Source organism: Macaca fascicularis, chromosome 5 (genome assembly GCF_037993035.2).
Source record: "Macaca fascicularis isolate 582-1 chromosome 5, T2T-MFA8v1.1".
NCBI classification, from domain to species: domain Eukaryota; kingdom Metazoa; phylum Chordata; class Mammalia; order Primates; family Cercopithecidae; genus Macaca; species Macaca fascicularis.
This window is the reverse complement of record NC_088379.1, coordinates 114,460,210-114,477,465: the sequence shown is the minus strand read 5'-3', so window position 1 is coordinate 114,477,465 and position 17,256 is coordinate 114,460,210. Positions and strand designations below refer to the sequence as shown.

The window sequence follows — 17,256 nt, the reverse complement described above, 5'->3', positions numbered from 1 at the left end:
GGTGCATCTATTTGTTTTGCTAAAGAGTGAAATCATTTTATTTTCACTTGAATGTATACAAGAATTCCTGTCTTCCTATAAACTTTCAACATATTAACTTGCATTACATTCCCCCGACAGTAAGTTGTTACCAATGATACACGTTGACTTTAACACAGCATTTATCTTGGGAAGGGAGAGGACATATTTATTTGTATATATCATTTTGTTAGGGGAAATATTTTACATGTAAACAAATGTATTCCTTGGAATGTTTTTGTTTGACTTTAGTTAAACTCTTTCACTAGAAGTAGAATAATCGCCACTGATTTCTCTGAATATAGTTCAGATTTTCATTTTAGACCGTTAAGAGATCCACCCAAAATTATATTTTCAGATTCTTCTTTCTAATAGGTGTAAGGTATGGGACAGGTAGACTAGAGAGTTATGGAAAATGTGCAAACAATAAACCTAAAGCATTAGTTCCCCACTCCTGCCTTTTTTTTTTCTTAGATCAGTCTCATGAGCACCAGGGCTAGAGATAAATATATATGAGTTATGTATCAATATATGTCTGGTGGTGGTGGTATCCTTGGGTATACCCAAGGTTTTTTATAGCATATTTTAAAAATTGACTTGTGTGGAAAATATTTGATGACATTCTAGCCTGTCTTTTTGTTTTGTTTCTTTGAGACAGGGTCTTCTCTGTCAACCATGTTGGAGTGCAGTGGCACCATCACATCTCACTGCAGCCTCAACCTCCCTGGCTCAAACGATCCTCCCGCCTCAGTCTTCTAAGTAGCTGAGACTACAGGCTCGCACAATCCCACCCGGCTAATTTTTCATATTTTTTGTAGAGCTGGGGGGTCTCCCTATGTTGCCCAGGCTGGTCTCGAACTCCTGGACTCAAGTGATCCACCCACCTCAGCCTCCCAAAGTACTGGGATTACAGGTGTGAGCCACTGCACCCAGCCTGACATTTTATCATGTCTTATAAAACATTTTATCTATACATTCCTGCTCAGTTCCATGTATCATGAAACAAAGGTTGAAATACTTCTGCCTTATAAAGAAATCAAATATATTTTAAAATATTAACAACTACTCCAGAAATCATCCAAGAGGGTGAACAAACAGGAACTGAGAACAAAGCCATTATGGCTTTTGCTTTAAAATTTTCTTATAGATTTTGGGTAAACTCTTATATTTGACCTCAAATAGTTAAAAAAGAAAATAAAACTTTACGGATAGTCAAGATAATGTGAATGCTTATCTCAAGTATTTTCCAACACGAAATATATAGTGTATTTTCCAACACCAGTTCTCTACCTCTCTGATTCTCTGACACCAACTGGGTGTCCTACAATTCGATCCTGTTCTGGCACTAACTCCCCAGGTTGGTATCAAACAGATTTAAGGGCTGAGTCTTATAAGAGTGACCTCATTTTGGTCACCAGGCACAGGTATTGAGCCCCCAGGTTACCTGTACTATAAATTCAGGGGTTTGCACATCCCGCCCCCAACCCCCCGACTCAGGATTGATATTTGCTATGGCAACTCACAGAAATCAGGAAGGTGCTATATACTATTATAGTTAATAAAAATGAACAGCCAAATGAAGAAGTACATAGGGCGAGGTCCAAAAGAGGCCAGAGCACAAGAGCCTCTGTCTCCATGGAGTTGATATATTCTACCCTCCCAGTGCATGGATGCGCTCACTGACTTGGAAGTTCTCTAGTCCCTGTTGTTTAGGGCCTTTTATGGAAGTTCCATTACATAGGCCTAATTGATTAAATCATTGGCCATTGGTGGTTGGACTCATCTCCAGACCCTGTCCCCTCCCCAGAGGCTGGGAGGTAGGGCAGAAAGTTCCCACACTCTTATACCGTTGGTCCCTCTGGCAACCAGTTCCTATCCTGAAGCTGTCTAGGGTGTCGATGAGAGTCACCTCAGTGACATAGACTCAGGGATGGTTGAAAGGAACTGGTTTGAATAACAAAAGATGCTCCTTCTCTATCCTATCGCTCAGAAAATTCAATTTTAGGAGGTTAGTGCCAGGAATCACGGACCAAGATGAAATATATTTTTGTTTTACTGCTGGGTTTCTTCTAGGTGGTGGAGACAAGGTTTTGGAGGTATGGCAAGGAGAGATAGTTTTCTTTTCATGTTGAACACTCCTGAATCTCTTCCCTAACAACATTCATTGCATCAGTTATCTATTGCTGCCTACCATAATACCCTTAAAATGTTAGTGGCTTAAAACGACAAACATTAACTGTCTTATAGTTTGTGAGGGACAGGAATTCAAGCACAGCATAACTAGGTGCTTCTGGCTCAGTCTCCCATGAGATTGCTGTGTAGCTGGCAGCCAGGCCTGTGGTCTCATCTGAGGACTCTAAAAGGGTGAGGCACTTGCTCCCAAGTTCACACAGGTGGTTGGGCAGTCCTCAGTCCTCACAACATGTGATCCAATTAAGAGAGAACAAGAAAGGGCCCCCAAAATGGAAGCCACAGACTTTTCACAACTTAGGTTCAGAAGTGATACCCCATCACTTCTGCCATATTCTGTTCATTAGATGTGAGTCAGTAAATCCAGTCTCAAGAGGAGAGGATTACACAAGGGGATGAACAACAGGAGGTAAGATTATTGAGGCCCATTTTAGAGGCTACCGACCATATATACCCAAACATAATGCATCTTGTTTTGGTAAGTGGTAAGAAACACTGGACAACAGATGAGGAAGGAAATTATAAGGACATTTATCTGATTACTTAGTCACTTTTACTTTCTAAAACTTCTCCAAAGTTTTGCCCAAAGTGTCTTCACTGATTAAAACCAGTTTTGATTAATTTTATAGTCAGTACCTGGATCTTGGCAAGAAAGCTGTGTACAATCAAGGAAGTAAAATCTCAGTAGAAGAAAATGAGTTTAGCTGTTTGTTTGTTTATTTATTTATTTATTTATTTATTGTCAAATTGTTAATGATCTCATATGCCCATGTTTTTAAAGGGAGAACCAGGTTTCATTGGTCCTCAAGGAGAACCAGGCTTACCAGGTTTACCAGGAACAAAAGTAAGTGGGCCTCTTTCTTTTTCTTCCTTTCCTTCCTTCTTTCCTTCCTTCCTTCTTTCTTTTTTTTCTCTTTCTTTCTTTCTTCTTTCTTCTTTCCTTCTTTCTTCTTTCTCTCTCTGTCTTCCTTCGTTCCTTCTTTCCTTCCTATCTTCCTTCCTTTCTTCTTTCTTTCCTTTCTTCCTTTCTCCCTTTCCTTCCTCCCTTCCTTCCTTCCTTCCCTTCGCTTCCCTTCCCTTCCCCTTCCTTTCCTTCCTTCCCTTTTCCTTCCTTCCTTCCTTCTTACCTTCCTTTCTTCCTTCATGCCCTCCCCCTCTCTCTCTTTCTTTCCTTCCTTCCTTCTTTCTTTCTTCCTTTCTTTCTCTCTCTTTCCTTCTCTCTTTATTTTCTTTCTTTCTTTTTCTTTCTTTTATTTTCTTTCTTTCTTTTCTTCCTCCCTCCCTCCTTCTTTCCTGCTTGATTTCTTCTTTCTGAAATTTTTATCATATATTTTTAGTCTACTATGTTGAAAGAAATGTGGGATAACTTCATAATTTAGGTTGCCAGATATTTTTGCCTAATAGAGAATGAAAGCAGCTTAACCTACCTATTACTAACACTTCTAATGGGACCACTGTGTTTAATATTGAGTAGTGGAAAGTTAATTCTAGAAAGCCTTAGGCAAGACAACAGGATGGTGGAATATTTTAATTGTTCCACTTGTCCCCCAAATTGCTCCTAAACTGATAGGATGCTATTAGCCTCCTGGCCATATGGAAAAGTAGAGGAATTCTGAGGAGGAGAGATAGAACTCATTAACTGCTGCTCCTCATCACCATTTTCAGGGTATACTTGTAAATCAAAGGTTATTACAATTCCCATTACTCCCCAGATTTCAAAGGCAAGTACTGATGTCATATAGATTCCTAAGTGCCTCATCCCAAAAGGATCTACTCTGAATAATGTCTGCAAAAATATTCTATAATGAAAACCATCTCATGATCTTCTGCTTGGCAACCCTAGAGAGGGCTCTAAAAGCAAAATCTGTGTGCTGCCATGTAAAAAAAAAAAAAAATGCTGCTATGAATACAGTCAGACCCAGAGTTCTCTTTTAATCTACCCTGAAAGACATAAAAAGTATAGCTCTGATGATGGAACTTTATTCATGACAGACTCATGAATCAAAGAAGGGGCAAAATTACATCAAACTACATTCTTTTATTTTTAAACCACAGCAGTCTTTGCCTCAATGTGTATTGCATTCAACAGAAATAAGCCAGGGATGATTTCCAAGAGTTGCAGAAATATGTTCATGGTCTGTTCTGACAGAAGGGTCCTCATTTCTTCTGGTCAAGTGAAAATAACTCTAAACCTAGTAAATGGAAACTATGTGTGTCCTAGGGGGGACTGAAACTCCATCGGATTATGCAAAATTGTTTTCTTAAGAAATTTCTTCACATAATGAGCTGTCAGGCTTATTAACAAAATATGAGGAATGCCTGTTTTAGCCTGAGCAGATTCACACAAGAAATGTCTTTCTGGAATAAAAAGAGAGAGTGAGAGCAAGAAAATAATGAGCGTTCCCTGTTAATACAAGAACTGTTGTATTTATTCAGGCTTGCAGCCTCAGAGCCAGGGGAGGAAAGAAGGCAGCCTCGCAGATGGGCGTGATACACAAAGAAAGGGAGGCCTGGTCAATCAAGGAGAAAGCCAGGCGTGAACTGGATCTAAAAGCGTGTGTGGCATTTTGTGTGCTGTACAAGGGAAAATAGAAAAAACACAAGCAGTAGAGAGTGGAGTTCATTCCTAAATATCTTTTCTTTAGTTACCTGATTTTAAGCTATTCTGCAGTTTCAGAAAAAGTTCCAGACATAGAGGCATAAAATCAACATTAATTACTGTTATGAAGAACCTAGCATGATTTTATAGACCAGGTACTCATATAACAGATACTACTCTGAACCCCAAATAAAAGTAAAGAATGTACTGTACCTATTTTGTATTTCCTCTGAGGGGATATGGATAGGAAATTCATTTTACTAACATTACTTTGAGGTTAATTGTCAGCTGAATTACCTACCTTAAATCAGCTATTAAAACAGCAACATGCACGTGCACATGTATACACACATGAATATTATTTAAATATCTAATTCGTGTTGAATCCACATATGCTAAGTATAAATGTTATGGTTGGTTCAGTATGATAATGGGAAAGTCATGATTATTTTAAAAATCTCTTTTAGCTGAACACCACTCTTCTACTTGTGTAGACAATCTGGATTTGTATCACTAAATTCAGATTTAAAAAGTAGCTAAGACTATGTTTCTTATTCCCAACACAGTGAAAAGAGATTATAATCAAGGAAGATGTGTAATGGCATCAAAAAATGCTGCATCTTTTGTACCTACATTAGTACCTGAGAGGGACCTAGATCAGGCTAAGAAAATGGGGGGAGGAGCCTGGGAATGGTACCTTGCGCCTGTAATCCCAGCACTTTGGGAGGCTGAGGCAGGCAGATTGCTCGAGTCCAGGAGTTTGAGACCAGCCTAGGCAATGTGACGAGACCCCATCTCCACTAAAAATACAAAAATTATCTGGGTATGGTGGCGCATGCCTGTAGTCCCAGCTACTTAGGAGGCTGAGGTAGAAGGATCACCTGAGCCCAGGAGGCAGAGGTTGCAGTGAGCCAAGATCACACCACTGCACCCCATTCTGAGTGACAGAGTGAGACCCTGCCTAAAAAAAAAAAAAAAGAAAAGAAAAGAAATGGGGCTATAGTCAGAATATTTTAGAATACTTTCACTAATACCGTTTATTCATTAATTTGCCAATGTTTTTACCAAATATTTTTCTACATTTAAGCATGGGAAGTAAATGCAACAGCAACAGTTTCTATTCTCCTGAAGCTTACATTGCAGTGTGGGTGAGGAACAGATGGAAGGAGGGAAAGAAGTAAACAAATAAATAATATGATTTCAGAGAGTGATAGGGAACTAATAAGGGATGTAACAAAAAGTGATTCTAGGTGGGTGTGGTGGTGCACACCTGTCATCCTACCTACTCAGGAGGCTGAGGCCAGAGGACTACTTGAGGCCAGGAGTTTGAGGCTGTAGTGTGCTATGATAGTGCCTGTGAATAGCCACTGTACTCCAGCCTAGGCAACATAGCAAGATCCCCTCTCTAAAAATATATAAATGTTAAAAAGTAAAGATGTATAGACTTCATTCTTGTGGCAAACTACAGATAAATGATTTTTAAGGGGTTTTCATAGTGGACTGTTTTAGAATTTTTCTGTAATTCTTAAAGTAAAATATTAAAAGAAACACCAAATACTTTACAGTTTTTTAATAATTTTCATATACCAATAGAAGCTCCTTAGTCTCACTCAACAGGGTAATGGGGTGGGGGATGACAAAAAGCAAAAAGTCCTTTCGTTTCTGGGCCATTGTGTCTATCTCCTGTATCTAGAGAAGTCCCTTATCTTTCTCTCAACCTCTCCATTTTCACAACCTCTTCAGTTGCTGTTGAGAAGCCGACTGAGTCTTTAACTCTTGCCTCCTGTCTTTCTTAACCCTTGACTAACCTATCCTGCCTCCCCTACAAAACCACAAAAGCTTCCCAAAGTGGGCATGATACAGATAAGGATCTTGGAATTTAAAGCCCTACATGACCCACCACAGATCCAATTCTATTTTCTTATCTTTTCCAAGATGAAGTATTTCCTTCAGTGAGGAGAGCACCTCTTTCATCCATAAATGTGTCATCAACAGTCTGAATTCTAAATGTTTGATGATTGAAATTCTGCCCCTTATGCAAGAAGCCAGACACTCTTTACTCTGTATTTAGGGAGTATTAAAAGGTACCATCTTCCTGGAGGGCAATTTAGCAAGTTTTTAAAAATACTCATACTTTTTGACCTAGCAATTTTCTAACTAGGAATTTATCCTGAGAAAATGATCAAAGATGTGCAAAGATGTACATTTAAAACATTTATGCAAAAATTGAAGTTTGAGTACAATCAGTTTTACCCACTTTAAAAGCTTTGTGACTTCGAACAAGTTACTTAACCTCTCCAAACTTTGGCTTCCTCATCTGTAGAATATGGATGATAAAACTTTTCTCATCTATCCTGAGGATTAAATAGGATAATGCATGTAAAGTGTTTTGTGCAGTTCCTGCACTCATCCATGCTACAGTCATCAACAGCAACAATTATGAAATAAACCCTACTCATACTTCAGGACACAATTCAAGTCTCACCTCCAGGGATCCAATCCACAATAACAGAAATGAATGGGGATTCCCCTTCTGTCATATATGGCCTTATATTACTCCTTAATCCTGAACTATTTTGGTTTTTTGCGGCTCTTGTCTGCCTAACTACATCACTAGGTCCTTGAGGACAGTAGCCATATTTATACTTCACAGAGATATGAATATATTTAAAAAACTGTAAAACCAGTGTGGCTAGCATCATTCTGAACACTTTTACATTCATAAACTATGAGATGAGTACTATTAACTTTGTCCATTTTACAGAGGAAACTGAGGTATACAGAACCTAACTAACTTACCCTAGAACGCAGAATTGATAAATAGCAGAGCCAGGAGTAAAACCTAAGATGCTGGATTACAGAGCCAGGAACTTAACCACTTTGCCATGCTTCTTGCCAGCAGTGCTTAAAAAGTGACTACAGAATGAAAATGGATATTCGTTCCTATTTTGAGGTATAATGATGGTCTTTATCAATTCCATTTAAAGGTCTTTCTATTTATCAACATAGCTATTTGACAGGCATTTACCAAACCATTTCCTTATCCATAAAATGGGGATGATAATACAAACATTGGATAATTGCATATTAGTCAAGGTTCTCCAGAGAGACAGAACCAATAGGATATATCCAGGGAGATAGATAGATGAGTGGGGATTTATTAGGGTAATTGGCTCATGCAATTGTGGAGGCTGAGTCCCAGAACAGGCTATCTGTAGGCTGGAGGAGACCCTGGGTTGACAGTAGCATGGCTCAGTCCAAGTTGGAAAGCCTCAGGTCCAGGGAGGCAGATGGTGTAACTTTCAGTCTGAGGCTGAAGGCATGAGAGCCTGAGGGGCACTGGTGCAAGTCCCAAAATCCAGAGACAAGAACCTGGAGTTCTGATGTCCCAGGACTGAGAGGAAGAGCTCTCAGCTCCGGAAGAGAGAGTTTGCCTTTCCTCTTCTATCCGGGCCCCCAGCAGATTTAATGGTGCTGCCCCACATCGAAAGTAGATCTTCCTCACTCAGTCAATAGACTCACCCACCAGTCTCCTCCATTAACACCTTCACAGACACACCCAGAAGCAATGCTTTATTATCTTGCTATGTGTCCCTTAATCCAGTCAAGTTGACACCTAAAATTAACCATCACAAATTGTTTTGATTATAAAATGAGATAATTCATGTAAAGAGATTAATAAAATGCTGGGTACTGGGTAAATCAGTGAAAACTCTCTGCTTTATTTGGTTTCATTCAACTCATTTATTAATCTACAGGGACCAGCCTGGGTTAGGGGAATGGCCACTTACCTGTTTTGCAATTTGTGACAGGGTGAACGGGGGGAAGCAGGACCTCCTGGAAGAGGTGAGCGAGGGGAACCCGGAGCCCCTGGACCAAAGGTCAGTTATTCTTACATTGGAAAATAACCATTCTCTGGCTTGATTTGACAAAAAACTAAAACATTCTCAACAGGTATTAAAACAACCCAAATCACAAATAGTTTGTTGAAATGCGCACCAACTGGTTCTTTTCAAAAGAGATTTTACAATTCATCTCACCCTGTTTACTCTGTTCAGTGAGCAAACTGATAGCATATCCAAATGTAAAAGAAGTGCTGTCATATTAACACATTATCACTCAATGTATATTAAAACTTACTGAGAAAAAAATCCCTGTTGATAAGTGCTGTGTTAGTTTCTATGGTAACTTAATGGAGCGTAACACCTTGAAAATATTAGAGCTAAGGACTTATTTGACTGTTTAACCTTATTCATTTAAACTTTCTACAAACTAGTATGGTCACACTTTATTTTAATAGCCCATCCTGGAGACACAGGAAACGATTTACTCTTTGATGAAAAGGAAATTGATGCAGGCCAACACTGTTGAGACTAATGAGAATTGTTCACAGAACTCTTCTCATCCACTGATGGGAGGGCAGCCTTCAGAATAATGGAATGAACTGATGATATAGTGATGATAATTATGTTTAGTATTATAATAACCAACATTCTGTAGAGCCATATATTGAGGCAGTTAAAATAAAGTGTTTCCATTTTTCTTCGTTATTCTGAGTGACTGCTAATTTCTTTTCTTCTGTTCTTATCTCCTCTATAATTTTATCTTTTTCATACTCTTATTCTCCTGTAATAGGGGAAACAAGGTGAATCAGGAAGTAGAGGCCCAAAGGGGTCAAAGGTCAGTAACCAGATAACCATTTAAATATAACATGAGGCCTTCAAGATCTGTGCTTTTTACCTTTGCCACAGAGGCATGTTTTTCATGTTTTAGATTAAACTCTTTCACACAGTGGAATTGCAATATTTACTGCAAAATGGATTGCAGTAGCTCTATGATGATATCTCAAAACAATACATTTATTTCATCTTGCTTGTTTTTGCATAGTCTTGTGCTTCAGAAAATTCCTTAAGAAAAGTTGTATTTCCTATTTCATAGGAATAGCTTCTTTGAAAAAAATTAAGAACTTTCCTTAAATTATGTGTTGTATAATCTAATTTTTCATTTCCTGGCTATCTTTGTGATAAATGCTCAAATTATACTCTGTTTTTTAATTGACTGCCTTCATTGCATTAAAATTTTACTGCCAATTGAAATTCTCCTCTATATCATACTCTTTATACTATCTGCAATAACATATATAGTGTCAGCAGAATCATGTTATTTAAAATGCTGTTAGCTACTAACATGGAAAAAAATGTGTGCAAGATGAAGAAAATAGAGAGCAAAGATTATTAATGCTTCATTCATAGCAAATTTATTATGATCAATGTTATTAGCATACTGTGGATGGGAAGAATTATAATCCTTTTTCCTGCTTATCTTTATTCATCCTTACCCAGTTTATGGGAATCTGTAGAAAGACGTATAAAAATGCTTTGAAGTCTATACAGAAAAAGAACCCTATCAATTTAAGGCTGTTTTAAAGAACCTTTAAATCTACATAGGTTCAAATCTCTTCTCCAAAGTTTCAGTTTACATTTCTAAGAATTTTGAGGGCTTAGACTATTCCTCCTGCTCTACAATTGAGGTAATGCCACCATCAATGAAACTTCAGATAAATTTCATATTGCACTGAAAAAAGAGCGTTGGGTTTGCCCTGCCTCTGACCTTCAGCCCTGCCAACCTGTTCCAGCTGGCTGCTGTCCACTTCAGCACTGTCTGAGTGTTAAAATGCCTATACCTACAGATGAACTTTTCCTTAGATTCCCATCATCCGAGGGAGGCCTAGCCTGTGACCTTCCTTTCCTAATTCTCCCTAGAATGAGCTCTCTACTCCTTTCCTGTCCCAATTATCTATACTTTTCTTCTCAGAGGAAAAACAACACAATTGTTGGCTCTTTTTCCCTTTGCCCCAAATCTCTTCATAAAAAGGAAGAACATGGCTCAATCTGCAAGGTAAAAGCTTGCTTTGGGTGCCATAGAAACCACTTGCTTTGCCTTTGCAGATCCTACCTAGTGAGACAGTTACCATATATATTGTTGTTTCAAGATACTCTATTACCTGAAAAGGGAGTTTTTTTAAAAAAGAAATTTTAGTTCTTTTCAAGCTGTATCTTAAAAAAAGCATTTGCATTTTGGTGGTGGTTGCTGTTATTTTTCACTTCAGAGGTTCATATTAAAGGTGCTTCTGTATGGTATAAATACATTCTTAGATGAGAGATTTCTAGACTCTCCCACTTCTAATTAAGTTTTTTCTCTTTCCAATGGGAAAAGGGGGATCGTGGAGACAAAGGGGACTCTGGAGCTCAGGGACCAAGGGTGAGTGTTCCTCTCATCCATCTAAACTTTTGCTTCCTACAATCCCAGATTTGAATTCATGTCTGCATGGCTATTCATATGACATCTGTATTAATAATACTCATAACAGTATTGGAGGTAGACTACTGTAATTATTCCTGAAACGCCCCTACCTCCTTTATTTTCCTCACCAGAAGCAGTGATTGTAGGGATTCCAACACATAAACTAAGTTTCTTTGAGAAGGTCTAAAGAACTCCCCCTGTCTACTTTCCGTCTGTTTCCATCCAGCTAATAGAATTTTCCACTTTTCAATTAACTCAATTATAAAGAAAGCAATAACCCATATGTTCAGCGTCCTTTTTAAAAAACATCAGGGAATTATGACATGACTAATGGAAGTTAAGTAGCAGATCTAGTAAGTAGGGTAGAAGTCTTAAAAATATACATGTATTCTATTGTTTGTTCCCTATTTGGTTTAATGTGGCATTCATTCCTGATGGGAAAGCCAACATTTTTCTACAGAACAATGTTCTATCTTTTTAAAGAATGAGGGCCAGGTGCAGTGGCTCACACCTGTAATCCTAGCACTTTGGGATACCAACGCTGGTGGATCACCTGAGGTCAGGAGTTCAAGGCCAGCCTGCCCAACATGGTGAAACCCCGTCTCTACTAAAAATAGAAAAATTAGCTGGGCATGGTGGTGCGTGCCTGTAATCCCAGCTACATGGGAGGCTGAGGCAGGAGAATTGCTTGAACCCAGGAGGCAGAGGTTGCAGTGAGCCGAGATCACGCTACTGCATTCCAGCCTGGGCAACAGAGCGAGACTCCATCTCAAAAAAAGAATGAGGAAGCAATATATGAAGTATGGATGAGGAACAAAAGGTTAGAGAATGCTTTAATAAATGTGAATAAAGCAAATAAAATTGTACAGGTCACATCAGGGTAGCCTATATTGTAATTTTCAGAAAATAGTTTCAAAAATTAAATTGTTTTTTAATCAGATTTCATATCTTGGACCTACCAAAAACAGGATATAAGAAGTGGTTTTCCTCCTTTGAAATAAGGATACATTTTGAACATAATTATTTATATATTCTAAAGTACAGTTGGGCCTTAGTAGGGAAATGATGGTCAGAGAGACCTGTGAATTGTGTTTCTGTTTCTGCCATAGTCCACCCTACATGCTAAGCTAATACCCATGATTTTCCCTTGATTGGTTTTGTCATAGGGTCCACCTGGTCAAAAAGGGGATCAAGGAGCCACTGAGATCATAGACTACAACGGCAACCTCCACGAAGCCTTACAGGCAAGTGACTGTTCCCTGCCCTGACATACACTGAGAAGGATGCTGAGGAGCACCCATGTAATGTGTGCAAATATGAGCTTCCACACCCTCTATCCTCAGAGGACTCCACTGCTCAAGGCACCCCTTCTCCCTGTTCTCAAGAACCCATCCCCTTCTCTCTGCCCCAGTTTATCTTCTTTATTTTGTAGCATTTTTCCATCCTTTCTTTCCTTTCCCTTCCACCTTCAGATATAGTTAAGCCTTATGAGGGATAAACCTTGTGTTAGTTTGGCCAAGTTTTGCCTCCTTGCTTGCAGAGGGAGCGTGGCAAGGCAATCAAGAGCTCTGTGCCTCTGGGGCTGGAGCTGCTTGCATTCAAACCTCAGCTCTCTTGCTTACTAAATGTGTGACCTAGGGTAAGTTATTTCACTTCTCTGTGCCTCAGTTTCCCTGTCTACAGAATGAGGATGGTAGCAGTATCTGCCTCATAGCGTTATTGAGAAGACCAAATGGCACAATATATATTATACTGTTAGTACAGGAGTAAGCACATAGTAAGCTCTCTATAAGTATTTCTTATTATTGCTACCATATAATTCTTTTCATCTCATTAAGTAAGCAATCGACTATGTGGCTTGTCTCTATCACCTTTGCTTCCTATTCATTCTTTTCATGTTTAGACTCCTGCATTCTAGCCTTTATCATCATTCTGTTGCCGCTTCTCTTACAAAGGTCAACGATAACCTCTACGTCAAGTCCACTGGACTCATCACCCCTGACCTTTTTGTGATATTGATATCAAACCACCTTCCTTTTGAAACTTTTTTTGTGTCTCTCTGACCTTCCACTTTCATTCCATTTTTTCCATTTTTCTTCTCTGGCGTATCACCTGTAATTTCTCTGTCTATTCCCTAGTATCCTCAAATCTCTGATCTTTTCTTGGTACAGCCACTCCCTCTGTGTTCTTCCACATTATGGCTCTCAATTCTTTCATCTCCAGATATAATCTGTGTATGCTCCCAGCTGTCCAAGAATATTTTCATTATGGATGTATGAATGCTTTATCAACTTCCACCAATACACACAATTATACTGGTTACCTTTCCCACCTACCTAATGAGTCCCTTTTTTAAGTAACCGGTTTCTGTTAGTGATACCGTGAATCTGGATTTTGGGGGAATAGAAAGTTTAGAGCAATTTTTAAACTATTCTTAGTCCTTTACTTATTCTATCTCACCAAGGGGCTTCTATTCCCTTTTTCAAAGTATCTCTTGAGATTGCCTGTTCTTTCCATTCCCAACTGAGTCCACATCCTGTTTACTTCATGCCTAATACAGCAACAACTCCCTGACCAATGACTCTTTCCCTAGTACCTCCTTGTCCTTCTAATTCATCTTGTGTATCACTCCAAGATTAATTTTTATAAACGATCATGGCTTTGATGCTTCTAATTTGCTGAGAAACCTAATGACCCCCTTCTGCCTACTCTATCAAGCCAAAGCTTCTCCATCTTAAGCCTCTATAGTCATGCCCTTCCTGTGGAGAACTTTTCATTTCTCCACAGCAAGTCTCCCCTGGAATAATCATTTTTATCATATCCATACAAATCTCCCCCTTTTTGCCTGTGTTCATCCCACTCTTCTTTCCTTTCTTTCCCATATAAATTCTACACATCAATCCACTGCTGCCACTCAAATGAGTTCTTCCTCTTAATCCTTTAAAACATTAGTAGTGGGGTTCTGGTGGTTTACCATTGAAAATCAAACTCCATAGTTGATTTTAGTCTTACCTCTTATGAGATTGTAAGCTTAGTGATAGAAAAACATTTTATGCTTATATTGTCTAGATATGTAAATATTAAATAAACGGTTATTGGTTGAATAAGTATACTTAACTCATGTACAAGCCATTTCTTTGCTTGTAAGCCAAATTAGTTGTTTTAAATATTTCTCTGCCACTTTGTACCTGTTTGATTTTTCCATCTTTATGATTTTACTAACACAATCTAATTATGACAGATCTGTACCTCTTAATAGGTTCTTTGCTACAACTATCATTTTTAACTAGTAGAGTACTAAGTCTTTTTTTTTTTTAATCTATCTTCAGCTCAGCCTATTTTTTGGCCTTTTCATTCTTTTTCTTCTGGTAAAATACAAAGAGAAGCATGTTTACTGCTTGGAGAAGTGTTGCTTGGACAGTATCTTTAGTCAAGAGCTTGAATTAGTGTTCCTCTGTGTAACTGGATTCAACGTAATCAGTGGCCTCTGGGCTACTGTCAAGTTCTAGAACTAGTTTTCTAAATTGTTCCCTTTTCCCCACAAGTTGATAACTATTTAAGGAAAGAAAGGGAGACAGAGAACACAAAGTTTTGGTGTGCCTACTGTGTTTTCAAAGTTCTTATAAAATATAGGGACTTTTTAAAAACTTAGCTTATTAGCAATGTTGTAAATTGCCCTTGAACTACTTCCAATGGCCCCATAATTCTTGCTACCACCTTTAAGGGGTATCTACTTTTTTATCCTCCAAGAACTGCTCCAATATAATTGGGCATTTTTCTGCAACACTGTGATCAAGTTCTCAAAGCATTCTTTGCATGAACTGGGCCTGGCATGAGGCAAGCTATCCTTAGTCTAAAGTGGAAATCTCTATTTTGATCTCCCCTCTATTAGCTCAGTCATTTAGGGGAAATTGCTTAATGTATCTATACTTCATTGATCTTATCTGCAAAATGAGGATGTTATTGGAATAAATGTTTTTCTGTAAGTCCACAAAACCTAATACTATTCTTAGGGTGATTTCTCAGAGCTTCTGAGCACTTTCTACTGATATGCCTAAAAGCATTGTACTTTTTAAAAAATGTGACACCTATATCTCGATATGAAAAGATACCTCTGTTTCTTTTTCTCATCTTTAATTCTATATGACTACAAAACAATCAATATCCCTCACTAGTTCATGCTTATGTCTCAACCTAAAGGTTTATTCTTCTTATGGGGTTGGTTGTTAGGCAACTATTTGCCTTGCTTATAGTTATCTTTTCACATCAAAACTATTGGTTTTCCTAACATAGTGCTCTAGTGAATTGAGTCCCTCATAAAATTAATACATTAGATTGAGAAGAGATAGTAGACATTTATTCTTCTAATTCTCTAACTAGTGATGGATATTTACACTTTTGCAGGTATGTCATTATTACCCCTTTTAAAGCAATCTGCTACAAATACTCTAGGATAATCAGATAAGTAGAAGTATATTACAGTTATAATCATACCATATTAGAAATATAAAATTTGACTGTTGCCTCTATTGAAGATTGTGATTTACATAAACATTGCCATAAGCTATTTATTTTTATTTAAGGTGGTTAAATTTCCACAAATTAGCAGTAAAACCTCTGTTTCCTAACTGACTCTTTAAAAAAATTCTCATTGCCATCTAAACCAAACCTGTTCTCTAGTATGAATCATGGGCGAGTTTAAGCTTTCACCATTATGAGAAATGAAAGAAAATAACCTTTAATTCTAAAGAGATTCAGATAAACATTTCAGGGAATAAATCACAAAGCAGGCTGCTGGGCTTTACCCAATTTGCAGTTTCTGTAGTTCATGCCTCCCATCTCACATCGTGTCTCACTAGCGAATGGCATGTCTTTCTCCATCACCACCAAAAATTCTGGTTTTCAATTCATTATTTGAGTTCAGGACAGAATCCTGCTGAGTTTATATAGCTTTAACTTAAATTTGCCACATATCAGAAATGCACAGTGAGCCACATCGTTAGGACTTCTCTGTGTGTCTGCATACTGGTGCTTCCAGATGGTGGTCAAGACTATGTATTTGTGAAGTTAGCTCAGCTTATTGTCATTTGTTTTTCTATTAGCTGGATGGAACACTATACAATTTTAAAGTTTCACAAACATAGTTATTTAACAAAATCATTTAAACTCCATCTGTTAGGTCAGTTACCATTAATAATAATCTTTTATTTTGCAGCTCATTATTAAACATGTTGTTATCCTTAAATATAAAAAATACAAACTACCATTATGTTCAGGTAAAAAATGAATTAATATATGGCACATGTTGGAAAACCTCAGAGAGCTCAAATTTGAAGCTCCCTTTCCTTTTTAGGGCTTTATGATCCTGTTTTCTAGTTAAAAAGTAACATGTAGGGAGGGAGCGGTGGCTCACGCCTATAATCCCAGCACTTTGGGAGGCTGAGGCGGGCCGATTACGAGGTCAGGAGATGGAGACCATCCTGGCTAATACGGTGAAACCCCGTCTCTACTAAAAATACAAAAAATTAGTCAGGCGTGGTAGCGGGTGCCTGTAGTCCCAGCTACTCGGGTGTCCGAGGCAGGAGAATGGCGTGAACCTGGGAAGTGGAGCTTGCAGTGAGCCGAGATCGTGCCACTGCACTCCAGCCTAGGTGACAGAGCGAGACTCCGTGTCAAAAAAAAAAAAAAAAAAAAGTAACATGTCATTGGAAGGCAATGATAAAGAAATTATTTCTACTCCTTAATTTTCTAATAGCCTTGTTTAATGACTTATCTGCACTGTAGGAACAACACCAACAAAAAAGTAGCTTTCTCATAACTACAAATCCAGTTCTTGTTCTAGGTGAATCCCTGAAGAATAAACTGAATGGAATTATGTTACACGGATGTGATGGAAAATTCTGGGACCTTACTTTTTCCTTATAACCTTGCCCCCAGGGACATTTTACCTTTTTGTGGACATTTTACCTTTTACAACAATTTAAAAAAAAAAAAAAAAACAGTAACAACAGCTCAAATCAGAAATTGGAGTGGAATAGTGGAAAACACAAGGATGGCGTTCAGCGGATATCTACAAGTTTAAATGTAATTGAATAATGTTTCTCTATGACCAGATTCCGTAAAGGAAACGTTCTCCCCTCTGTGAG

General features: G+C 38.2%; 1 protein-coding gene across 2 annotated transcripts in view; it reads left to right on the top strand.

Moving 5' to 3' along the window:
• The window catches only part of COL25A1 (collagen type XXV alpha 1 chain), a 506,241-nt gene that overhangs the window by 446,253 nt on the left and 42,732 nt on the right, over nucleotides 1-17,256 (top strand). Inside the window, exons 19-23 of one of the 2 annotated variants that reach the window (XM_065545315.2) lie at nucleotides 2,990-3,052; nucleotides 8,620-8,688; nucleotides 9,443-9,487; nucleotides 11,024-11,068; nucleotides 12,277-12,354. In XM_065545315.2, the coding sequence (XP_065401387.1) occupies nucleotides 2,990-3,052; nucleotides 8,620-8,688; nucleotides 9,443-9,487; nucleotides 11,024-11,068; nucleotides 12,277-12,354 (300 nt within the window). The remainder of the gene's footprint in view (nucleotides 1-2,989; nucleotides 3,053-8,619; nucleotides 8,689-9,442; nucleotides 9,488-11,023; nucleotides 11,069-12,276; nucleotides 12,355-17,256) is intronic. The other variant, XM_045392741.3, reaches the window with a different exon arrangement.